General features: G+C 45.3%; 1 protein-coding gene and 1 non-coding gene across 12 annotated transcripts in view; one reads left to right on the forward strand and one right to left on the reverse strand.

Annotated features, from left to right (window-relative positions):
* The window catches only part of CC2D2A (coiled-coil and C2 domain containing 2A), a 131937-nt gene that overhangs the window by 96066 nt on the left and 9803 nt on the right, over window positions 1–26068 (reverse strand). For 2 of the 11 annotated variants that reach the window (XR_015165147.1, XR_015165146.1), the window contains exons 1-4: window positions 24496–24600; window positions 22780–22903; window positions 2655–2743; window positions 2223–2324 (exon numbers count right to left, since the gene is read on the reverse strand). Coding sequence is in view for 7 of the 11 variants with exons in the window: in XM_086404752.1 (XP_086260878.1) it covers window positions 2223–2324; window positions 2655–2743; window positions 22780–22903; window positions 25513–25596 (399 nt within the window). In the remaining 4 variants the exon portion in view is untranslated. Of the gene's footprint in view, window positions 1–2222; window positions 2325–2654; window positions 2744–22779; window positions 22904–23940; window positions 24121–24186; window positions 24348–24495; window positions 24666–25512; window positions 25597–26068 lie in introns of those variants that run through there. The other 9 variants (XM_086404753.1, XM_086404754.1, XM_086404755.1 and 6 more) reach the window with 9 other exon arrangements.
* On the forward strand, window positions 20362–20432 carry TRNAG-CCC (transfer RNA glycine (anticodon CCC)). The gene has a single exon. It is a non-coding gene; the product is annotated as a tRNA-Gly (tRNA).

Consider the following 26068-nt stretch of genomic DNA (forward strand, 5'->3'; position numbering starts at 1 on the left):
TGTATCTATTTTAAAGAGGCAAGGGGACTTCCCTGGTGATCCAATGGTTACGAATCTGCTTTGCAACACAGAGGACGCAGGTTCAATCCTGGGTCAGGGAACTAAGATCCCACATGCTGTGGAGCAACTCAGCCTGCATGTCACTACTAGAGAGTCCATGTGCTGCAACAAAAGAACCTCCATGCTTCAAATAAGACCCAATGCAAAAAAAAAAAAAAAAGAGGTGGGAAGTGGGGAAGGGGGTTATATTTTATCACTCAGAGAATGAGTAAGTTACACATCCAAGGTCATGCAGCTAGTAAGTGAGAGTGCCAGAATTTAGTGCTGGGCAGCTGAGGGCCAGCACCTGGCCTTTTCATGTGCTCTTTGCCCCATAGGACCAAAATCGACTGCTTTTATATTCTTCTTCTGGGCTAAGGTATGTACATGAATAAGTGTGCTTGTGAGTGATATGTTCCATTGGAAACCTGAGATCAGGTCTGCGGACAAGGCATGTGGTGTTTGCCTCACTTTCAGAGAATGGCTCTTAGGGGATATGCACTCTGTTAGACAAAAGGTCAAGTTCCTGCTCACAAAGAGAAATAAACAACTCTGTGAGCCAAAGGAGTATATTTTTACTCCTAAAACTACCAACTTGATTTGGATATCATATTCATGGCCTATTGGACAGGCGAAAACTACCATGATTGTGTGAAAGGATTATCCATCAAGAAGGTGCGGACAACGCCAGACATGGGAGACAACACCCTCCTATTGCTTACTCACACACCTACCAAAACAACCAAAGTATTTGTGTCATAATAATGGGACTTTAGGGACTTTCTCCTTTAAAATAATATTTTTTTTCGATGTGGACTATTTTCGTCTTTATTGAATTTATTAGATTTATTACAATATTGCTTCTGTTCTTATGTTTTGGGTTTTTTGGACCAAGAAGCATGTGGGATATTAGTTCCCTGACCAGGGATCAAACTCTCACCCTCTGCATTGGAAGATGAAGTTTTAACCACTTGCTCACCAGGAAAGTCTTGGTACTTTTTCTTTATTTTCCAATACTTTAGAACTATGGCTCTTACACTTATGGCTCTCATGGAAGAAAATAAATTGGAAATAAAGAAAAAGAAATGTGTCCTCTGTAGAACGGAGTAGCCAGTTGTCATGAAGCCATTTTAGGAGACCGACTGAGTGTTCTGAAAACCCATGAGCACGACTGCAACTTTCCCTGTAATCATGCAATCTCTGGCTTGTTGGGGATGAATATAGGTCAATGGAAATCTGTAACATCTCATTATACAAAAAGAAAAGGCATCATCTAAGAAATCTGTGACTTTGCTCCAGAAATATCCCTAATGCTTAGACCTTAAAACAACCAAAACCATCATCATCAACACACCACTGGGTTAGACTTGCAAACACTTCACTGAGCCACGTGCCCTGTTTCTGCTCCTTCTTCCACCCTAGATGTGTTGTTCCTTCAGCCACATGGCTGATACATCTTTCTGTCTTTAACAGGCTTCCTCTTTGCCTCGTGGGCCTTTATTGTCAGTTTTTCTCCAAGTGTAGGACCATCGTCATTCACACCCTCAAAACTCACCACAGTTCAAATACTTCCTAAATCTGTGTCTCCAGGCTGGGTCCCTGCCTCTCTGTGCATCTGAGGAGCACACTGAGGTGTCTCACCAGCATCTCAGACTCAAACAAGTCACCCCAGTGCATTCAAATCACCACTCGATCCAATTGTCAATTGCTTTCCGTGGCTTAGAAAAAACCATCGGGGCACCTTAGTGTAACACTCAAAGTCCCCACGATTGGATTCTATTCTTATCTTTCTCTGTTTCCCAGCAAGATCCATGGACCCAGCACCGCTGACCCATGAGACACATCGGGAATGAGACAGAGCTGGGATCCAGTACTGACTTGTCCACATGCGTGCTCTGTGACCTGGGGATGGCTGGGCAGGCCCTCTGAACCTCATATGTCAAATGTGAATGAAAATTATGGCACCCACCTCATAGAGGTGTTGGGATAAGGGCATCTAATAACATGGGGGAAAGACTTGGCAAAATGCCCAGCACCAAGTAACATCTATAAATAGCAGCTATTATTATTAATGAATGTTTAACAGCCCCTCCATGCATAGCTCTGTTCTGGGACTTTTGCTGGAACATTTTTATTTGGCATCACTGTCTTTGGTCACAAAGTAGGGGTGGCCTATTTCTCACCTCCGTGCCAAATTCAGTCTCCGATTCTTTCTCCGTGGGACTTCGTAAGCGCCTGGGCCGAGGGGTGGGAATTTCCTGCAGCAGCGCACTTTCTGCTTTGGACTAAAAAGTCGAAGAGAAAATTACTGCTACATAATGTCAGTGATGCTATGAAAACCTCAGTCACCATCTCGGGAGGAAATCAGTCAGTAAAATACGCATGTTATGCTTCTTTAAGAGGTAAAAACAATGGTTTAGAAAAAGGACATTACATTCTTCTTAAGTGTAACTTTCATCTGTGCTCATAGTTAAATGCTGCATTAACCTTTAGAGCATGAAAAACAGATTTAACAGTATTCAAATTCACGCAGTTTTGAGCAAATGAATCAAGCTAGACAAGACTGGAAGCAAGGTAATCGGCGCTGAGCAAAATATCCCTGCGGTTTCTCTCACCCTTGCAGCCTGTAATTTCTCCCTCATGCGTTCTCTCATGGAAAATTCTGCAAAGCCTGTTCTGGAAGCTGAGGGGATTGGAGGCAAGCCTAAAACAATACAAGAAAATTACTTTAAAACAACATCTTTTTCTTCCAAAGGGAAGATTAGATTAAAAATAACAAGAGAATATCATTTTATTTTGCAAATTTAGAATTTCACATAAGCCATCATGAGATAAAGCTGAACAACCCCTGCCCCACCCCCCCACCCCCCGCATCTGACGTAATAAGGACATGTCTTGGCTTCTTTAAGACTGACAGTGACAACCTTGGTCCTACCAGGGCTGACACGTGGACTTAACTAAGAATCGAACGAATGACACTTGATTTTTCAAAGCGCAAGCACACCGGTTCAATTACCATTGGGAAGAAGCTCTCAAATTTATTGATTTGACAATAGGCTCCTTGGATGAATGAATGACTACTGATTGATTATGGGGTTCGACGTTCAACAACGCTGATAGCTTTGATCAGAGAAAGTTTTTCTACAGGCTCAAGCCATAGCCTTGGGCTATATTGAACAGACAACATTTATTTTGTACGTAGTATTAAACCTGTACATAAACTCTTCGTGGCTCAGCGGTAAAGAATCCGCCTGCAATGCAGGAGCCACAGGAGACCTAGGTTCGATCCCTGGGTTGGGAAGATCCCCTGGAGCAGGGCATGGCAACCCACTCAAGTATTCTTGCCTGGAGAATCTCCATAGACAGAGGAGCCTGGCAGGCTACAGACCATGGGGTTGCCAAGAGTTGGACACGACTGACGCGACTTAGCACAAACCTATACATAAATATCATGAAATGTCGCTTAGCTATTATGTCCCAGGCTCTGTGATAATGTGTTGACCGACTGCATCTTCTCATCAACTTTATGCCATTCCTGCTAGGGGGGATCGCTCACTAGGCATCTTGAAGATGAAGACCCTGGAGTAACTGGCATGTGGGACTTCCCTGGTGGTTCAGTGGCTAAGACTCCTTGCTCTCAGTGCAGGGGACCTGGGTTTGATCCCTTTTCAGGGAAATGGATCCCACATGCTACAACGGAAAGGTCTCGTGTATTGCAACTAAGAGCCAACACAGCCAAATGAATTAATAAAAGTAAATATTAAAAAAAAGTCTTCAAAAAAGTGACTGGAGTGATGATTGCGTACTCAGGAGGTACAGTGCTTAGGATTTGATCCTAAATGCTTTACACCATTATGAAAGGGGTAGGAATACGACAACAGGCTTGGGGAACAGCATGTTATGATACTTAAAGGAGAGGGGGCTCTACTGGGAGGAAGTAGAAGAAAAGATTGCAGAAGGAGTTTGGGGTCAAGTCACGGGGAGCCTCTGATGTTACGTGAAAGAAACTGGAATATATTTTCTATGTGGTGGGGATGCCTTGAAGGACATGGAGAGCAGAGGAGGAGAAGCAGCATTTTCTGGAGCTGCTCCTAGGGCTGCAGGCACAGGATGGTTGGGGTGGAGACGGAGAGACCCCAGCTGGGATAATAAAGAGGGAGCCAGTGGGCATGGTTGCAAAGAGGCCACAAAAAGATGACACGGTGGTTCCTAGTGACGACGGGGAGTGAAAGTTGCTCAGTCGTGTCTGACGCTTTGCGACCCCATGAACTATACAGTCCATGGAATTCTCCAGGCCAGAATACTGGAGTGGGTAGCCTTTCCCTTCTCCAGGAGATCTTCCCAACCCAGGGATCGAACCCAGGTCTCCCACATTGCCAGCAGATTCTTTACCAGCTGAGCCACAAGGGAAGCCCAGGGCGAGCACTAATTCCCCCAGCGGCAGCACCTTCTGGGCACTTGGTGGACCGGCAAACGCTCAGGCCTGACCCCAGACAGATCCACTGAATCAGAACCTGGAGGTGGAGCCACCATCTGGGTAATTTTTAAGACATACTCAAGTCGGAGGACCCCCAGTTTAGAGAAGGCGAACGTGTCTGAGGTTTCGGCTGAGGTAAGTATGGATTTGGGGCTCCTGAGAGAGAAAAAGTGGAGGCATGCCAGCCTGGGGGCTACTGGTGAGGAGGGGGATTGGTTTACTCCTGTAAATCGGAGCTGGGACGAGTCTGAGATGCCGGCAGGATACGGGAATGTGTACTGGTCCTGAGTGCTGAGCTCCAGGAAGGGATCCAGTGCCTGAGATGGAGACCGAGGAAGTGTTTCTACCCTGGTGATGCTGACATTTGAGAAAAAGAGTATGGAGAGAGGAGTTTTCTGGCCCTGTAGCCATCTGCCCTGTTAAAGGAAGAAGGCTCACAAGTGAAAGAAAAAGAGAGAAGGCAAGATGCTTTATCAGCAGGTGGAAGGAACAGCGGGGAGAGAGGAAGCTGCACTGGGCAGAGCCCGCCGTGCTGACCCCTCGCCTCTGCTTGTGCAGAAGAGGGAGCTTTCTGCAGCCTGGTCACTCAGTGCCGAGGCCAAGTGTCCTTCCTTTCGTGTGACAGAAGGATGTAAAATCCTACTTTATCAGGTGCCAACCACCTGCCTGAGGCTTCCTCTGTGCCTGGTGGAAGGCCTGAAATAATCATCTTAAAGATCACAGCCTTACATGTGCGGGCTGAGGTTCAAGTTCTTTACAAGAATCTCCTTCAGTAGCCTGAACAGGCCTTTGGCGTTTTTTTTTTTTTTTTAAGCCAACTTTAAAAATCAAGTCATTGTTTCCCATTTTAAAGACCATCTACCATCATATCCCCATGTCAGAGTCCTGTGACTTTTCCTGTTTCACATTTGTCACATTTTGAATTTATGTATTTGTGTGGTTATTGCATTAATACCTTCTTCCTCCCCCAGGTTCTGTGGTCTCCAGCCACAGAGGGTGAGCACAGGTTAAATGTCATTAAGTGTGTGTGGACCACCTAGGTGGATAAAGAAGGATTTCTAGACTGGACCCCTGCTCTCTGGCTGATCACCCCCCTCCTTCTGCCCCCAGAAAGAAGCAATGTCTTTGAACATGAAAAAAAAAACTCTTGTTTATTTACTATCCCTCCTCTTTTATTTTTAAAAGAGATCTAGTTTTTCAAGTTGACTTAAAATACTTGCTGCCTACATAGCATTCATTAGAATAGTTTCATGAATTGTTCTTTAAAAGAGGCAAGATATAATTCATAAAATTGTTCTAATGAACTCCATGGGGCTTCCCTGATGGCTCAGTGGTAAAGAATGCACCTGCCAATGCAGGAGATGCAGGTTCGATTCTTGGATCAGAAAGATCCTCTGGAGGAGGAAATGGCAACCCACTCTAGTATTCTTGCCTGGAAAATCCCATGGACAGAGGAGCCTGGTGGGCTACAATCCATGGGGGTCACAAAAAGAGTTGGCCATGACTTAGCACTAAGCAGCAACCAAACAACAAACATGGAGTTCATTAGAATAATTTTATATTGTTTAAAAGAGACAAGATATTTTATTTAAAAACCATCTGCTCTGAATAACAAAACGAAAGGGGCTTCTTTAGCAAGTATTAATTTAAAAAGTCCTGAAAAATGTTGAGGGGGTAAAAACTAGCTCTTTCTCGATTTTTAAAAATACACTCGGTGTTAGTGAAAGACATTTGGAGGGTATAAAGATTTCTAAATCTGATCTGGACAACTAGGTGGTGAGATGTTATTTTCCCAGCTAGAATGTGACCTGCTTGACGGCACGGACTCTGTCGGTGACTTTTGTACCTGGCACCTTGTAGCACTAAATCAATGAAAAGGAAAACATGGAGGACTATGAAGGTGTGAGAGATATTAGACTGAAAGAGTGCAATGCAAACAATTTGAATTTTGAAAGATTTGATTTGAGGGTGTGCAAGAGCTTATGGACAATGAGAGAATTTTAAGACATTCTGTTAAAAATATATACATAATGTCCATTGGTATGAAATATGGATTCTCTGGCCAAGGGATGCTTTTCATCGGGGCAGCAGGGGTTATATCAATGGATTTGACAACGCTTCCCCAGCTGTCCGGCAGACCTGTGAGCCTGAGAGCCTCATCAGCCTCATGTTTGCAAGCGGCTCCCAGATCTTCTCTGTGCTGACACCTTCTCCTGTCACCCACACTCACTGCACCCCACATCTCTCTCTTTACAGACTTCGTCAAACGATGAACACCGTCCATTTTTCTCTAAAACACTTCTGTGATACTTGACTCCTCAGAAAACACACACCACCTTCTAATAAGAAAGGCGTTGCCCTTTGAAATAATTTTCCAATCTTCTCACCTACTGCCCCTGAGTCGATGTGACCTTGTTTCTATGGACAGGAGGGCAGGCTTCTAAGGTCTTCCCTCCACAATCTTGGAAGTGCTCCGAGCACCCTGATTTGGACTCCCAGCCTCTAGAACAGTGAGAACTCAGTGTCTGTGGTTCAAGCCACCATCTATGATATTTTGTTATAGCAGCGTCAGCCAGCAGGTACAGGGACCGTCTGTCTGGGCGAGACCAGCCCCGCCAGCTTTGCCGTTTGTCCCTGCACTCTGGCACCATCGTGGTGATTTCACAGGGCAATGGGGCTTCCAGCGGGCCTGAGACTCTGAAGAGTGGTAAAGAACATCATAGATACGCTTTGCCCTGACCGTTTTGCCTCGGGTTGAGCCTTCCACATTGCCTTGAGCGGAGTGGAAAAGACAACAGAAGCATCAGGAGGGCCAAGCGCTGTGTGGGAAACACCAGGGTGACTGTCTCAAACAAGCTTCTCAAATTTCTAAGAAGGGAAATAGTAGGTAAAGCTTCTGAGCTTGAAATATTTTTGCGGCAGTTAATCTCTGATAGAGTTTGAGTACACATTCTACCCAACCCATTCTTGGGACCGATGGCTTAGAGAATTCAGTTCAAGCATCAACTACAAAATCTTTCTCCCAGGGGTCTGGGAGAAATCTCTCACCTGGGGCCTCCCAGGTGGCATGAGTGGTAAAGAACCTGCCTGCCAATGCAGGAGACATGAGGGACATGGGTTCGATCCCTGGGTTGGGAAGATCCCCTGGAGGCGGGCGTGGCAATCCACATCTGTCCACTCCAAGCTTGTCCTGGTGGCTCAGATGGTAAAGAATCTGCCTGCAGTGCAGGAGATACAGGTTTGATCCCTGGGTAGGGAAGATCCTCTGGAGGCAGGCATGGCAACCACTCCCGTATTCTTGCCTGGAGAATCCCATGGACAGAAGAGCCTGGAGGGTTACAGTCCATAGGGCTGCCCAGAGTTGGACACACAACTGAGAGACTAGCAACAATAGCAGAAAAGGTGAAGTGTCTTCTCCAGTGAGACGGAGATAACCAGGATTTTCCCACCCTCATAACCAGCTTTAACAAGCTTCAGAGACTTCCAAGAGGAGAAATGGTAGGTAAACCTTCTGAAACTGGAAGAGTTTTGTAGCAGAAACAGGTCAGGGTTGGAAGAAGGATATCAGAAGCTCAGTTTCAGTCAAGTAACATTTGGGTTGTCTCAAAATAGTTCATGGACCTAACTAAATGTAAGAGCTAAAAACAGGAAACTTCCAAAAGAAAATATGCAAGAAAATGTCCATGACCTTAGGTCTGACAAAGAATTTTTAGATACAATCCATATTAGAAAAGAAGTGATAATTTGACTTCACCATGATTAAAAACTTTTGTTTTGGAAAAGGGGGCTTCCCTGGTGGCTCAGTGGTAAAGAATCTGCCTACTAACGCAGAAGACATGGGTTTGATCCCTGGTCCAGGAAGATCCCACATACCTGCGCTCCAGAGCCTCAGTTCAGTTCAGTTCAGTTGCTCAGTCGTGTCCGACTCTTTGCGACCCCATGGACGATAGATTGCCAGGCTTCCCTGTCCATCACCAACTCCCAGAGTTTACCCAAACTCATGTCCATTGAGTCGGTGCTGCCATTCAACCATCTCATCCTCTGTCATCCCCTTCTCTTCCCACCTTCAATCTTTCCCAGCATCAGGGTCTTTCCCAGTGAATCAGCTCTTCACATGAGGTGGCCGAAGTACTGGAGTTTCAGCTCCAACATCAGTCCTTCCAATGAACACCCAGGACTGATCTCCTTTAGGATGGGCTGGTTGGATCTCCTTACATTCCAAGGGACTCTCAAGAGTCCTCTCCAACACCACAGTTCAAAAGCATCAATTCTTTGGCCCTCAGCTTTCTTTAGAGTCCAACTCTCACACCCATACATGAGCACTGGAAAAACCATAGCCTTGACTAGACAGACCTATGTTGGCAAAGTAATGTCTCTAGGGCCTGGGGACTGCAACTATTGAGCCCTTGAGCCGCAACTACTGAAGCTTGTTCACGCTAGAGCCTGTGCTCCACAGTAAGAGAAGCCACTGCAATAAGAAGCCTGCACACCACAATGCGAGAGTAGCCCCTGCTCAGCGCAACTACAGAAAAGCCCACGCAGCTACAAAACCCCAGCACAGCCAAAGTAAATGAATAAATACGATTATAAAACAAAGAAGATGAAAAGGTTAGACATTTGCTTGGAGAAAATACTTTCTAACTATAGACCAGATAAAGTACTTGTATCTAGGGTATATAGAGAACTCTTACAATTCCTCAGTAAGATGAAGAATCCAATTAATAATGTGTAAAAAATTAAGTAGTTTACTAAGATAATATACAAGCGGCTAATAAGCATCTGAAAAATACTCCACATCATTAAGCACTAGGGAAATACTAGGTTAAAAGCACAATGAAATATCACTGTATGTGTATTATAAAGGGTACAATGGAAATCACAGATAAAATCAGTTGTTTTTAGTGAACAAACAGAAACTCTCACAAACTGTTGGTGGGAAGGTGAAATGATATAGCCACTTTGTGAAACAGATTAGCAGTTTCCTATAAAGCTAAAAATATACATTCATCATATGACCTGGTTCATAGAAGCATGACTTATCATGGCCCCAAACTAGAAATAATCCAAATATCCATCACCAGGTGAATGTAAATAAAATGTGTGCACACATATCCAGATGATGGAATAGGATTTAGCAATAAGAAGGAACACAGTGAGGACATATGCTACTTCGTTTATTATCTTGAAAAACATTATGCTAAGGGAAAGAAGTCAAACACAAAGTGCTACATACTGTATGATTCTGTTCACATGAAATGTCTAGAAAATGCATATTTACAGGAATATATTTTATTCAAATATTTAACACAAATCAGTGTTTGTCTAGGGCCGGGGGTGGCAGTGGCTGCAAATAGGTCTCAAGGAACTTTTTGGAGTGATGGAAATGTCCTAAAACTGGATTTTAGTGATGGTTACACAGATCTAGGCATTTACTAAACGTCATTGAATTGTATACTTACAATGGGTGAATTTTATGATATGCAAGTTATACTTCCACAAGTCTATTAAAATGCGAGCTGTCTTATGTGATAGGCAAATGTGGCTTTGAGTAGGTAGTTCACATTTAGTCTGAGAGAGTCCCAGACTGGAGATAAAAATCGGGGACTGTGTATATGTACCACAGCTTTCTTACCCATTCAGTATGGGGAGGGAGGTGGGAGGGGGGTTCAGGATGGGGAACACGTGTACACCTGTGGCAGATTCATGTTGATGTATGGCAAAACCAATACAATATTGTAAAGTAATTAGCCTCCAATTAAAATAAATAAATTAAAAAAAAATTGGGGACTGATCAGTTATACCTACAGTATCTAGAAGCTGGAATTGAAAGTCTCGAGATGACAGAGAGAATGAATGTTCATTAAGGAAAGAGGGCTGATCACCCAGCTTAGGGGCTCCAACTGTTAGAGGCTGGGGTGTAGGAACCCATGAAGAGGTGGGGAGGACCAGGGGAGGGAGAAAGAAGACCCAGGAGAGTGGTGTCCAGGAGCTGAATGCCGAGGAGGGGAAGTGCAAGGTGCAGGGAGTGCGGCTGACAGTCGAGGAAGGTAGATGAAGAGCTGACCCTAGAATTGAGCAAATGTGCGGTTCACAGGGACCTCAACAAGGACAGGGTCGACAGGCAGTGGGGATCTCAGTTACAGGAGAAAGTTCAAGACTGCAGATAGAATGGGAATAGATGGCCCTGGAGAAATTTTGCTATGAAGGAGTTTTTGGGAAAATGCCTTTCTTGATAATTCATGATAAAGATGTGTGCAGGCTAAGTCCCTTCGGTCATGTCTGACTTTTTGCAGCCCTATGAACTGTAGCCTGCCAATCTCCCCTGTCCATGGGATTCTCCAGGCAAGACTACTGGAAGGGGTTGCCATGCCTTCCTCCAGGGGATCTTCCCAACCCAGGGACCGAACCCACATCTCTTATGTCTCCTGCATTCGCAGGAGAGTTCTTTGCCACACCTGGGAAGCCCAATAATAAAGATGGGTCTGTTTAATATTCTTTGTGCTAAGATGGGCAGTCAGGTGTGGCCACATGCAGAGACAGAGGAGAGGCTCAGGTTCTGTAGCAGGGGGCAGGGCGTGACATGTAGGGCACGTGGAAAGGCAGTCAGGTGGTCAGGAGGAGAAGACAGAAGAGGGTGAAGGCTTCTACCATGGCTTTTGTGGGGTTTCTGATGGAAATAGAGGGCAGGGCAGGGTAAGCAGGTTAGGACGGGCCAGTTTGAGCTGTTCTGATGGGCTCTGAGGTACGAGGTGGTCCCTTGTTGCTGCGTACCTGGCCCTGCGATGATCCAGGCAGAGGACTCTTGCTTCCTGGGATTGGACTGGCCAGACAGAAGGCATAGGGCTCTGGCTTGGTTAGGTAGCATTTCAGGCATGCTCCAGTCTGGGGTCTTTGCTGTCTCTATATTTCTAAACAATTGGCTAGTGTCTCCCCAACCAGAAAGTTTTCTTTTTTTTTTTCTTAAAATGTCAAACATAATATTCAGAAAAAAATGTTATTGAATATAGCATACTATTTATTTTTACTTATATAAATATTTTACTTAGTACTGTAATTCAACCCCCTGCTCCCAGATCCCTGTGAGGTTGTGAACTCCAGCATGGATGAACTTTTGACATTTCCTACATCAGTGTGCATCCTCTGACTAGAATCTTCTTTCCTTCTCCAGCTGCTGGGCTCCAAGGCAACTCCCAAGAGCAGCTCCTTTGGGAGGTTCTCTTTGTCTTGTATTGAACTTTATAACATTTGTTTCCTGGGTCAGTCTCTCCAGCTCTTGGTGACTTTTAAAAAGTATGCCTAAAATAAATGATGTGTTTTTCTTTCATTTGCATCAAATTTCACTGGATTCTGAACTTTATTTGCAAGCGATACTGAAAAATTGGCTCGGAAATGATGCTTTAATCAGAGAAACCAACACGAATGAATGGAAAACAGATGTCAGTAATGAAGAAATTTATGTTCATAAGAAACTACTTAGCATTTGATAGTTCCTCCCTTAAGAGATGGTGCAAGTTGGAATTGCGGCAGTAATGTGTACTTTTTTCCTAAATGTTTATTTGATTTGGAGCAAGCGCCCGTTCAGCGCAATGCTATCTTCTTTATTTGGAATGTCACTGACTATGTCGTTGACTATGTATATGTTTGAATAGCAATTAGAAGCCGAAGCTTTCAGTGTGTGGGTTTATACTGCTGTTCATCAGGGAGGTGGCCCCTCTGGGCATGTGCCCGGGGCAGTGGGGGACGCCAGATCATCAAGGATGCTTGTATCTAAGTATCTGAAGACAATCTGGACTTGGCAACACTTGGAGCCCTGTAGCCTGTAGGGATGCTACAGTATAGAGAAGGTCATAGGTTCAAGGTCAGGAGCTGGGGGAGTAGAATTGAGCAATAGGCCAGACCCATAAGAGATTTGGGGAGTGAACCATCAAGAGGGAGTCAAAAATTTGGACCTCGGTGAGCAAGTCCAAGCTATGGTTTTTCCAGTAGTCATGTATGGATGTGAAAGTTGGACCATAAATAAGGCTGAGTGCTGAAGAACTGACGCTTTTGAGCTGTGGTGTTGGAGAAGACTCTTGAGAGTCCCTTGGGCAGCAAGGAGATCCAACCAGTCCATCCTAAAGGAGATCAGTCCTAAATAGTCATTGGAAGGACTGATGCTGAAACTGAAGCTTCAGTACTTTGGCCACCTGAGGCAAAGAGCTGACTCATCCTGATGCTGGAAAAGATTGAGGGCAGGGGAGAAGGGGACAACAGAGGATGAGATGGTTGGATGGCATCACCAACTCAATGGACAGGAGTTTGAACAAACTCTGGGAGATGGTGAAGGACAGGGAAGCCTGGCGTGCTGCAGTCCATGGGGTGGCAGAGAGTCAGACATGACTTAGAGAATGAACAACAACAGAGCAGGTAGACTTGGTCGGCAGGATGTGGTAGGCTGGTGTTGTGGTCATTGGGTAGTAAGTGACCACAGGGAAGCCAGAGCATGGCCATGAGTAAAATACACACAAGCACTGGACTTTCCCTGGGCAACTGTAAACCATTATCTTTAAAGAACAATCAGAGTTAAGATTTGTGGGTGTAGAATGAGGCTGTAGTGTGGCAATTATCAACACAAATTCATTTAGTATCAATGAGATAAGTTGTGGGAACTATATTCAATATTCTGTGATAAACCATAATAGAAAATATGAAAAGGAATGTATATACATGTATGATTGAATCATTTGGTTGTACAGCAGAAATTAACATAACATTGTAAATCAGCTACACTTCAACAATAGCAATAGCAAAACCAAAAAGAACAGATTTCCCTGATGTCTGTAGACTGGAGTTTCAGTTCTGGTTCTACCATCTACAGCGGCTGGTTCTCTTTGAACCTGAATTTCCTGAACTGTAAAGCAATGCCTGATGACGGAGCTGCTTGGAGTAACGTAGTACATATAAAGACGGGGCCTGCTGTATGATCACCCTCACCCTCAGAAGAGGGAATTATTTGTGTTGGTTACTTAGCATCAAGTTCTTCTTCCAGCTGGAGAAGGTGACGACGCTGGTGCCAGCCCCTCTGCGGGGCCCTTGCTATGTATCATCTGATTTCATTGTCATGACAGCTGCATGAAGCCAAGGCTTTTATGATCTCCATTTTATAAACGAGGCTCCTGCAGCTGAGGGAGTCTAGCTTGTTGCTCCAGGTCCCATGACCAAAAGCAGTGACAAGCAGTGGTGAGCTCTGATGTCGGGCAATGTTTGTGGACTTGAAATGCTTATTTCTCTTAATTTTGGGCAACATAATGGAGTTAGCGTAAGAAAAGAGAATGAGGAATCTTGATGGAAATCTCATCAGAAAGCTTGCTGCCTGGCTTAGCACACAGTATTAAGTTCTCAGAGTTCAAGGTCATCAGGTTTGTCTGCTTTCTCTCTCTCTTTGAGTTCAAGAGATTTATGATCTATTTGTCTTTCTTTCATTCTTCTTCCTTTCTTTCCTCTTTTACTCTCAAAGTTCAAGGTTGCCAGATTTATCATTTGTTTGTCTGTCTCTTCCCTCCATCCTTCCCTTCCTCCCCTTTCCCTCTGTCTCTTTTTCTCTTTCTGGGGGAGATGCTTCAGGTAAACATGTAAGTGTTTAAGGAAGAAAACTACAATGAAATCATAAGAGCTTAAAACAATCCCACAACTTCCTTAGCGTAAACCTTTTTGGAATAGGGAAACCACTGAATCTGAGGTTTTGCCTAGAAAAAAGGTAGGTAAGTAGTGTTTATAAATCAGTCATGAGAAACAGCCTCTTGAACCTTTTATTAGTCCCAGCCCAGGTTGGGGAGGGGTGCCAGAAGGACTCAATATATGAAAATCAATCAATGTAACACACCTCATTAACAGAACAAAGGCCAGAAACCGCATGATCACCTGAATGGATACAGAAAAAGCATCGGACAAAATTCAACATCCTTTTACGATAAAAACACTCAACAGACTCGGAGCAGAAGGAAATTACTTCAACGTGGTAAAGGTCATATATGAAAAGCCCACAACTAACACACTCAGTTGTGAAACACTGAAAGCACCTCCTCCAAGGTGAGGAACAAGGCAAGGAAGCCCCCCTCTCCACTTCTACTCAACACAGTGCTACAAATCCAGACCTGGGCATTTGGCGAGAGCCGTAGGCCGTGTCCTCCCAAACTGTGATGTTGAAAACTAATCCCCAGCGTCATGGTATTTGGAGGCAGGGCCTTTGGGAGGTGATTAGGTCATGAGAGGGTAGAGCTTTCACAAATGGGATTAGTGCCCTTATGAAAAAGACCCCAGAGAGCTCCCTTGCCCCTTCTACCGTGTGAGAACACAAGAAGACGGCCACATAGGAGCCAAAAAGGATGCCCTCCTTACCAGACGCCATATCTGCTGCTGCCTTTATCTTGGCTTTCTCAGGCTTCAGAACTGTGAGAAATAAATTTCTGCTGCTAATTAGCTCCCCAGTCTAGAGTACTGACAGAGCCAATAGACTAACATAGAGAGAATAAGTTACAGAAGGCATCCAGATTGGAGGGGAAGAAGTAAAATTATCTCTGTGTGCAGATGACATGGTCTTTTTTTTAAAAAAAAATAGTATTTATTTTAATTGGAGGATATTTACAATATTTACAATTTTTTGTAAATATTGTAAATTTTTGATTTACAATATTGTGATGGTTTTTGCCATACATCAACATGAATCTGCCATAGGTATACTGTGTCCTCCTGAACGCTTCTCCCACCTCCCTCCCCACCCTATCCCTCTAGGACGTCATGGAGCACTGGCTTTGGGTTCCCTGCATCATGGATCAAACTCCCACTGGCCATCTATTTTACATATAGTAATGTGTATGTTTCAATGCTATTCTCTCAAATCATCCCATCCTCCCCTTCCCCCACTGTGTCCAAAAGTCTCTTCTTTACATTTGTGTCTCCTTTGCTGCTCTGCATGTAGGATCATTTGTACTATCTTTCCAGATCCCATATGTAAGCATTAATATACGGTACTTGTCTTTCTCTTTCAGACTTACTTCGATCTGTATAACAGGCCCTAGGTTCACCCACCTCATTAGAAGTGACACAGTGTGTTCCTTTTTATAGCTGAGTAATATTCCTTGTGTGTATGTACCACAAATTCCCCATCCATTCATCTGCTGATGGACATTTAGGTTGCTTCCATGTTCCAGTTATTGCAAATAATACTGCAATGAACGTTGGGGGAATATATATCTTTTTCAATTCTGATTTCCTCAGGGTATAAGATGATATGGTCTTTTGTAGAGAAAATCCTAAAGATTCCACACAAATGCACAAACATACACACAAGTATGCATGCACAAACTGTGGAAACAAATAAGCAAATTCAGCAAAGTTGCAGCATGCTGCTGCTGCTGCTGCTGCTAAGTCACTTCAGCTGTGTCCGACTCTGTGTGACCCCATAGACAACAGCCCACCAGGCTCCCCTGTCCCTGGGATTCTCCAGGCAAGAACACTGGTGTGGGTTGCCATTTCCTTCTCCAATGCAAGAAGGTGAAAAGAGAAAGTGAAGTCGCTCAGTCGTGTCCGACCCTCAGCGACCCCATGGACTGCAGCCCACCAGGCTCCTCCATCCATGGGATTTCCGAGGCAAGAGTACTGGAGTGGGGTGCCATTGCCTTCTCCAAGTTGCAGCATAGAAAATTCATATGCAAAAATTAGTTGTGTTTCTATACACTAACCATGAAACATCTAAAAAAGGAAACTAAGAAAATGGTTGCATTTATAATAGCATGAAAATAAAACACTTAGGAATGGATTTAACCCAAGAGGGAAAACACTTGTACACTGTAAAACACTGCTGAGAGAAATTAAAGACACAAATAAATGGAAAGTCATCTCATATTCATAGGCTGGAAAACTTAATACTATTAAAATGTCAATACTACTGAAGGCAAGCAATAGATTTAGTGCAATCCCTATCACAGTCTCGATGGCATTCCTCTCATTAAAAAATTCATCCTAAAATTCATATGGATTATAAGGGACCTCGCAATAGCCAAACCAATTTTGAAAAAGAACAAAGTTGCAGGCTCAGACTTTATGATTTGAAAACATTACAAAGCTACAGCAATGAAAACAGTGTAGTATTGGCACAAAGACAGACATATAGACCAATAAAATAGAATAGAGAGCTCAGAAATAAAACCTTGCAGATATGGCCAAATAATCTTCAACAAGGATGTGAAGATCACTCACTGGGAAAAGACAGTATCTTCCAGAAATGGTGATGGGAAACTCGCTATCCATGTGGGAAAGAATGAAGTTGGCCCTTACCTTATACAATAAACTCAAGATGGATTGAAGTCATCATTGTAAGACCTAAAATTATAAAATTGCTAGAAAAACACAGAGGAAATCTTCTGACATTGAGATTGGTAATGATTTCTTGGACGTGACACCAAAATCACAGGCAACGAGGATTAAAGTAGACAAAGGCTAAAATACTTCAAACTTCTGTGCCTTGGAGGACACAGTTGACAGAGCAAGAAGACAAAGTATGGAGTGGAAGAGAATATTTACAAATCATATATCTGATAAGGGATTATTGCCCAGGATATGTAAAGAACTCCTACAACTCAACAATAATAACAAGAAAGCAAGTAATCTGATCAGAAAATGGGCAAGGGACAGGCCTTTCTGCAATGATGATAACTGGTCAACAAGCTTGTGAAAAGATGGTCAACATCACTACTCATTAAGTAAGTAAGTGTTAGTCGCTCAGTTGTGCCTGATTCTTTGCGACCCCACGGACTGAAGCCCACCAGGCTCCTGTGTCCATGAGATTTTCCAGGCAAGGATACTGGAGTAGGTTGCCATTTCCCTCTTCAGGGGATCTTCCCAACCCAAGGATCGAACCTGGGTCTCCTGCACGGCAGGCAGATTCTTTACCGACTGAGCTACAACTACTCATTAGAAAAACACAAAGTAAAACCACAGTGAGATATCATCTCACACAAATGAGGGTGGCTATATTAAAAAACAAACAAACAAAAGGAAAACAACCAGTGTTGGTGAAGATATGGAAAAACGGGAAGCTTTGTGCATTGTTGGTGGACATGAAAAATTTTGGTGTACCTGGTATGGAAAAGAGTAATGATGGTTTCCTCAAAAAATTCAAATTAGAAATGTCATATTTGTTCTTGCTCATGTTTAGTCATGTCCAAGTCTTTGTGACCCCTATAGACTGTAGCCTCTATCCATGGGATTCTCCAAGTAAGAATAATGGCTTGGGTTGCCATTACCTTCTCCGGGGGATCTTCCGGATCCAGGGGTCAAACCCATGTCTCTTGCATTGGCAGGCAGAGTCTTTGCCACTAAGACACCTGGGAAGCCTAGAAATACCATAGGAACCAGGAATTTCACTTCTTGGTATATATCCAACAAAATTAAAAGTAGGATCTTGAAGAGGTATTAGCATGTTCATATTGAAAGCAGCATTATTAGCAATAGTCAAGAGGGAGAAGCAACCCAAAAGTTCATGAAGGATAAATGGATAAGCCAAGGGTAGTCTTGGGATACATGGAATATTATTCAGCCTTGAAAGGGATCCCTGTCACAAGCTACAATGTGAACCTTGAAGACATAATGCCAAGTGAAGTTAGCCAGTCACAAAGACAGATACTGTACGATTCCACTCCCACTAGGCATCTGTGTGTGCGCGTGCCCGGGTGCTTCAGTTGGGTCTGACTCTTTGCGACCCTATGGAATGGAGTACACCAGGCTCCTCTGTCCGTGGGATTCTCCAGGCAAGAATACTGGAGTGGGGTGCCATTTCCTTCTCTAGGGGATCTTCCCCACCCTGGGATCAAACCCATTTCTCTTGCATCTCCTGCACTGCAAGTAGATTCCTTCCCACTGAGACAGCAGGGAAGCCCAAGAGGTATCCAAAGTAGTCAAATTCACTGAAACAGAGAGTGGTTTCCAGGGCCCAGGGGAGGAAAAGGGGGGAGCTGCTTTTTAACAGGGATAGCATTTCAATTTTACAAAATGAACTAGTTCTGGAGATCTATTGCACAACAGCGTGAATATAGGTAATTCTACTGAACTGTACCTTGAAAAACGATTGAGATGGAAAGTTTTATGTTTTTTTTTAATAATTAAAAATTCTCTGGCAAAGACAAGAAGGAAAAAAAATGTGGCAAAATCTTGTTAATCCTTGGATAATATACGCGTCACTATACTTTTTACTTCTGTGTAGATTTGAATTTTCATAATGAAAAATAGGGTCCCCAAGGGTACTCTGTTTAGGATTCTTGGCAGTTGCCTTGGTGACATCAGATTTACTTTGAAAATCCAAATTCCTTTGATAACCATACATATAAAACCTTAATAGATGAGCTGAAATGTTGTTAGTACAGGAAATAAGGTCATGTTTCCAGTTTCATTGAGGAAAAATAAGAAAAGGGGTCGAGTAGAAAACATGCCTGCATGATGGAAATCCCTTTTGCTAGGCAATCGTGCCGTTTGCAGAGACATGGGTGGACCTAGAGACTATCATACAGAGTGAAGCAAGTCAGAGAGAGAAAAACAAGTATTGTCTATTAATGCACATATGCGGAATCAGAATAATGGTGCAGATAAACCTATTTGCAAAGCAGAAACAGAGACACAAACGTAGAGAAGAATGAATGTATAGACACCAAGGGGGTGGTGGGAGGAACCGGGAGATTGGGGTTGACACACATATACCAGTGATACTATGTATAAAATAGATGGGGCTTCCCTGGCAGCTCAGTGTAAAGAATCTGCCTGTAAGGCAGGAGACGCAGGAGCCATGGGTTTGATCCTTGGGTCAGGAAGATCCCTTGGAGGAGGGCATGGCAATCCACTCCAGTATTCTTACCTGGGAAATCCCATGGACAGAGGAGTCTGGTGGACTACTGACCAAAGGGTCTCAAGGACTTAGGACGTGACTGAAGCAACTTAAAATAGACGACTAATGAGAACTTATTCTATGGCACAGGCATGTGTGCACGCCTAGTCTCTCAGTTGTGTCCGACTCTTTGCGACCCCATGGACTGTAGCCCGCCAGGCTCCTCTGTCCATGGGATTCTCCCAGCAAGGATACTGGAGTGGGTTGCCATGCCTCCAGGGTATGGCACAGGGAACTCTACTTAATGCTCTGTGGTCACGTGAATGGGAAGGGACCTTTAAAAGGAGGGGACGTAAGTATACATATGTCTGATTCATTTTGCTGCACCGCAGAAGCTAACACAACATGGTTAAGCAACTATAATCCAATAACAAATAACTTCAAAAAAGAGACACAGTAGGTTTCAGATGCACCGTTTTCTGCACTCGTTTTTGTGTTTCAGAGCTCTTGGTCTGGAGCCCTCGGTCCCCAGGAACCCCCCATGGAGATTCCTGCACGTCCTATATGGCTTCTGATGTACCTCTGTCTTAGGCAGAGTCTCCTTGGGATCCTCATTCCTCGAACGCATCTGCCTCTCACTCTGACCTGCATTGACACAGTGAATGAGACCTGATCTGCCCTCTTGACCACTGACCACTTCCTGCTGGTCTTGACCTCTCGTTTCTGAAGGATGCCTGTCCACTCAGGCTGCTCATTCAGCCAGTGCCCCCAGCTCATTCCGGGTTTTCTCTACATCTCGCTTACCAGTGCTGCCGAATCAGCATCAGCCTCCAGCTCTGCCCTGAGCGCCCAGCTGGTCACAACCTTTCTCAGGCAGGCACACCTTAGCATTGGATCGTCCCTTCCCTCTTCAAATCATACATAGTGGTTTTAATCTTTTTCTTTTGGACTAATGCATAGATTGTCTTTTATCTCTGTCTACTATACTACCGCATTGGTGGTTCAGAGGTAGAATTCTCGCCTCCCATGTGGGAGACCCGGGTTCGATTCCCGGCCAGTGCACCAGATGATGGTTGTGTTTGTTTTGGGCTTCTCTTGTGGCTCAGCTGGTAAAGAATCCGCCTGCAGTGTGGGAGACCAGGGTTCAATCTGTTGGTCGGGAAGATTCCCTGGAGAAAGGAAAGGCTACCCGCTCCAGTATTCTGGTCTGGAGAATTCCATGGACTGTATATACCATGGGGTCGCAAAGAGTCGGACATTACTGAGTGACTTTCAGTTTCACTTTTCACTATACTACTAGATGTGTGCACAGTCGTGTATGACACTCTGCGACCCCATGGACTGTAGCCCATCGGGCTCCTCTGTCCATGGAATTTTCCAGGCAAGGATACTGGAGTGGGTTGCCATTTCCTTCTCCAGGGGATCTTCCCAACTGGGCACTGAACCCATATCTCTGTGTCTCCTGCATTGGCAGACGGGTTGTTTACTACTAGTGCCACCTGGTAAGCCCTTATCCCCCTCTAAACCCCTTATTTACTGTGTATTTATCTATTTAGAATGCTGCTGCTGACGAGTGCTCAGCTGTATCTGACTCTTCGTGACCCCATGGACTGTAGCCCCCCAGGCTCCTCTGTCCATGGGATTTTTCCAGGCAAGAATACTGGAGTGGGTTGCCATTTCAATCTCCAATTTAGAATACTAATGCATATTATTTAAACATTTAAAACAGCACACACTATTTAAAATGTTTGCACATCCTCTTGATTTGATCCTCACAATCAACCCCATGGTGACACCGATAAAACAGCACACACTATTTAAAATGTTTGCACATCCTCTTGATTTGATCCCCACAATCAACCCCATGGTGACACCGAAGCGTTATCTCTCCCATTTTAGAAAGAAGGAAAGAATTCACATTTCACAGAGCCTTTATTCCTAGACATATTCTGACATTTCCCCCCCCTCCGAGCTTAAAACAGGTAATTAAATATTCCATAGTTGTGCTATGGACTGAACTGTCCCCACATTTATAAGTTGAAGCCCTGACCCTCAGTGTGACTGCATTTGGGGATAGGGCCTCTAAAGAGGTCATGAAGAGGTTATGTGATGGGGCCCCAGTGCAAAAGGGTTAGTGTCCTTCTAAGAGGAGACACCAGAGGGAATACACAGGGAGATGGCAGCCACCTACAAGACAGGAAGAAAGGCCTCACTGGACACTGACCCCATGGGCACCTTGATCGTGGACTTCCAGCCTCCAGAATTTGTGAGAAAACAAAAGTTTGGTTTTTTTTTGGCGCCATCCAGGCTATGGTACAGTATATTCGGGCAGCCTGAGCACACTAAGATACACTGTAATCTTCGGTAATGAACAGTTCCGTGCGTTTAGGACCGGAAGCAGCTGCGTGGTCTGAAGCCTGGTTCTGCTCTAGTCACTTGTACCAGTCCTATTGCGTTATTGCTCTCAGACGGGAACTGCATTTTTCTTAGGGTCGGACTTCAGATGAGCTTGCTTCCAAAAGCTCTCTAATTTCCAATAGGTACTTTACTCCCCAGCTTAGTTACAGGGAAATAGGGTAACAACTGAGTAATAATTATGTAACAGTTAAGAAGTGTAACACACTTCCTTCTCTGGTCTAATCCATTGTTCAAAAAAAGGAACAAGGACTTCCCTGGCGGTCCAGTGGCTAAGATTCCCCAATGCAGGGAGCCCGGTTCAATCGCTGGTCAGGGGCGGATCCCACATGCCACAACTAGAGATCCTTCATGCTGCAATAAAGATCTAAGATCCCATGTGTCGCAATTAAGACCCGAAGCAGCCAAATAATTAAGTAAATAGATTTTTTTTTTTTTAAGAAACAAGTGAGGAGTAATAATTTTCCCTACAATGAGCAGATAATGAATGATGGTCACTGTGATGAAGAAGAGTAATCCTGTGGTAAAATACAGGCCACGGTTCCTGGAGGGTAAATTGAGTGTGTATGTGTTGTGGGAGGGGTTGGGGGAGGGATAAGAGAAGGGGTCCTCAAAGGACAAGGTCTCCGAGAGCCTCAGAGACATCTTCAGATTTTCCAACATCTGATTCCAGTCCCATCATTGACAAATACGCCTTGCTTATTTCACCTGCCTTTGTATTTCTACCTATCTGATTATTTGCACCATTTCAATTTCGTTGAGTGCTTCCAAAATTCTGTAGCTATGTAACTATGTCCTGTGTCTGCGTCCTGTCTCCCAGACACCTGCTAACCTAGCAATTTACTCTCAGAACTGGGGTAAAGTGTTGTGGAGGGCGGTGGACACGTACCAAAAAAAAAAAAAACAGTTCCCATGACAAGTGCCCATGTTGCTCTGTGCCGATCACAGGAGGCAGCAGATACATACTGAATGAACTGAACACAGAGACACTTACTCCGGGGTCCCCGTCGGCTCGTCATGCCCAGGAGGCGGGTGTCAGGGCCTTTTTGCACCGGCTCCTGTTGGTCATCCACAGGGGAGTTTTCCAACACCATTTCCTCGCGGCTGGCAGTCGGCAGCTGTGGGCAGAGAGTCAGAGGTTGGTTGACTCAGATCCTGTCTCGGGATGAGGTGGGTCACTTAGCAAAGGGACAGGCCTCGATCCTGTTCAGATCCAGATAATCCCGGTCTCTGTCACCTGGGTCTCTGTGGTCATTATCCCCTCACCCCACAGGAAGCAGTGATGATCCTTTCTTTAAGAGGTTTCTTGTTGGAGAGAGTGACCCAGGCATCCTAAAATAAAATGAGTGTTTTCACTTTTTCTAGGTACAATGTGTAGCGCTCTGTAAAAATTTGGAGGAAAGGGAACTAGAAAAATCAGGATCAGACTGCTTGATCCCAGCTCTAACTCATTTGGTGAGAGAGTATGCTCGGTTGTGTCTGACTCTTTTCGACCCCATGGACTGCAGCCCTCCAGACTCCTCTTCCTCTGTCCTTGGGGTTCTCCAGGCAAGAACATTGGAGTGGGTTGCCATTTCCTACTCCAGGGGATCTTCCTGACCAGGAATCGAAACTGCTTCTGCTGCATTGGTAGGCGGGTACTTTACTACTGAACCACCAGGGAAGCCCATTTGAAAGAAGCAGTCAAAATATTGTGGGTTAATCTAAAGCAAAGACCAGCCTCTGACTCCTCCCCCAGACTCTTAGAGGAGGGTGGGCAGGTGAGCAGAAGGAGCAATGGAGGCCACAGGTGAGTGATGGCCTTTGGACTAGCCAAAGGCTGGCCTCTGAACCCCAGTGTACTGCGGGACTGTGGGTGACTTAGTGAACTGCCTACCTTCTTTCCTCACTGTAAACTAAGGGAAATAAAAAGCCCATTCACGGAGACGCTGCTACCTGTCGGGCACGTGGTAAACCACAGACATTCTGACTTAAATAATGTCCTGGGGTAGACCTGAGGCATCTGACATATATTAAAAATCCCCTCGTGATTCCGAAGTGCCACTGGGGTTAGAAATCGTCCCCCAGACTTCTCACAAAGCCCGGACGACTGCACGTGGTCTTGATCAGGGCTCCTGTGCAGTGGAGGAAAGACTTGTCTCTGGAAAGTGCACACCTTCTCTCCATCCCCATGCCTTCCTCCGGCTCAGTAGCTGCACATCCACCCTGGTTACCCCTGCTCACTGTGCCTGTGGCCTTGGAACTGGGAACTTGAGCTCTTTGCTTCCGCACTGGCTCATCTGCTGACTCCTTGGGGCTCCCTGGCCCCCGGCTGGCCCTGCAGGAAGGGTTAAAGCTCCCTGAGTGGCCAGGGGACCAGCCCCCTGGCCGGGTACCACTTCCCTCCCCCCACCACCCTCACCGGCCCGCTCCATCCACCAGCAGAGAAGGAGGCACCATGGCCCAGATTGTCCCAATGGGATGGTGCTGGGTGAGGCAGGGAGCTGAAAAGGGGGTCTCTCTCCAGACTTCAGCTCTCCCGCTGCCCTCCCCACCTCCCTGGCCCCCCTCCAGGCAGTCCCATCACGTGACTGCTGGCTCAAAATGGCGTTCCCTCCTCCTCCCTCCTCCCTTGCTGGCATCTGGATTTTCCCGAGCAAACCGCCCCTCCACGAGATCTTTCCTGCCTCCCTCCGCAGGGGACGACTCCTTGGCAAGGGCATCTATTTACCTTGAGAAGGTGGACCTTACTCCAGGATGCTCTAAGCCAGGGAGGGCAGCTTCTGAGGGAGAGCAGGGCCAGGGGCGGGACCACCAGCCAGCACTCCGCCCGGGAGAAGGGGGTTGGCCTCTGGTTTAGACCGAGCTGGAATTTAGGCTTGGAGTTGGAGAAAGTGGGAGTTCCCAGGATTTGTTATCCTGCACTGCCATCTACTGCACATCTTAGTTTATGGCCTTATGATGATGTCGACTTAAAAAAAAAAGATGCACAATAAGGGAGCTGCGAGTTAAGTTTTATTTGGGCCAAAATGAGGACTGCAGCTTGGGAGACAGCACCTCTGATAGCTCTGAGAAGCTGCTCCAAAGAGGGAGGGGGAAAAGACGGTATATTAGTGATTTGGTAAAGGGTGGGTACATGCAGTCAAGCACGTATTTTTTTGTAGAAAGTTTCTGCTGGTCTCGTGAAGCTTCTGCTAGTCACGAGAAACAATCGTCACCGTGAGGGAGTTTAGTGTTTTTCTAGATACAAAGAGATATAAGAAGTAGGCTCGTAAAATCAGCTCCTGAGAACATCTGACTATGTAAAGACCTATCCTGCCAGGTTCCCAGAGCACAGAGCGCCTCCTGTCTGCTCTCCACCCTGAACTAAAGGGGATGTTGGAGGTCAGTAGGTACAGCGGCACGTGCTTTCATCCTGGTAGAGGCAGATGGCAAGCAGCCATGGCAAGTGCTGATTTGTGGTTGACAATGATGGTACCGAAGGGCCTCTTTCCAGTATTTCTAAACTTCTCTCCAGCGATGGGAGAAACCTTGGGGGAAAGATGCTCCAAACGCTGCCCATGGCTTCATGGTGAGGATCATCCATGAGGCCCCACGGGGTCCTTCACCTGGACCACCCACCCGCATCCCTGTCTCCTCCAGAGAATCCCAAGTGCTGGTGCCCGCGGGAGGCCAAGTGGCCCCTCTGGATGCGGTGGGCTCTTAACCGACAGCCCAGTAGGCAGACGCGGGCTTCTGCCGTCCCTACCTGCTTCTTTCTTTTTTGTCTTGGAATCTTCAAGGGCTTCTTCTGTCTTTCCTCTTCTGCATCCTCATCGTCGTCAATGAACTCCTTTGTGAAAATGCAAATGGAAGTGTGGTCACTTAATGCATATGTGTAAATCGGGAAAAAATGGCAAGAAAGGAAGAGGGGTGGGATTCTTAGGTGTTCCAATGACCGCCTTGGCCTGGACCCTACACCCCCTGATGCTGAATGTGGCTGAAGGGGCAGTTGACAGAGCTACACAGCCACCATCTGCTTTGCTCCAAAGAGACACATTCTTGAAAAGTTGTATCCAAATGGAAAGATGGTCAATGAGATGGTGTTGGAGATTCCATGGCCCCAGGTGCCCATTCAGGCCTGGGGCATGTTCCAGGGGGCTTTCCTTGTGGCTCAGATGGTAAAAGAATTCACCTGAAATGCGGGAGACTTGGGTTCGATCCCTGGGTTGGGAAGATGCCCTGGAAAAGGGAAAGGCCACCCACTCCTGTATTCTAGCCTGGAGAATTCCATGGACTGTATAGTCCACGGGGTTACAAAGAGT

The sequence above is a fragment of the Bos grunniens genome, chromosome 6 (assembly GCF_055505025.1).
Source record: "Bos grunniens cultivar Pamir isolate PY7600 chromosome 6, Bosgru_T2T1.0, whole genome shotgun sequence".
Lineage (NCBI taxonomy): Eukaryota > Metazoa > Chordata > Mammalia > Artiodactyla > Bovidae > Bos > Bos grunniens.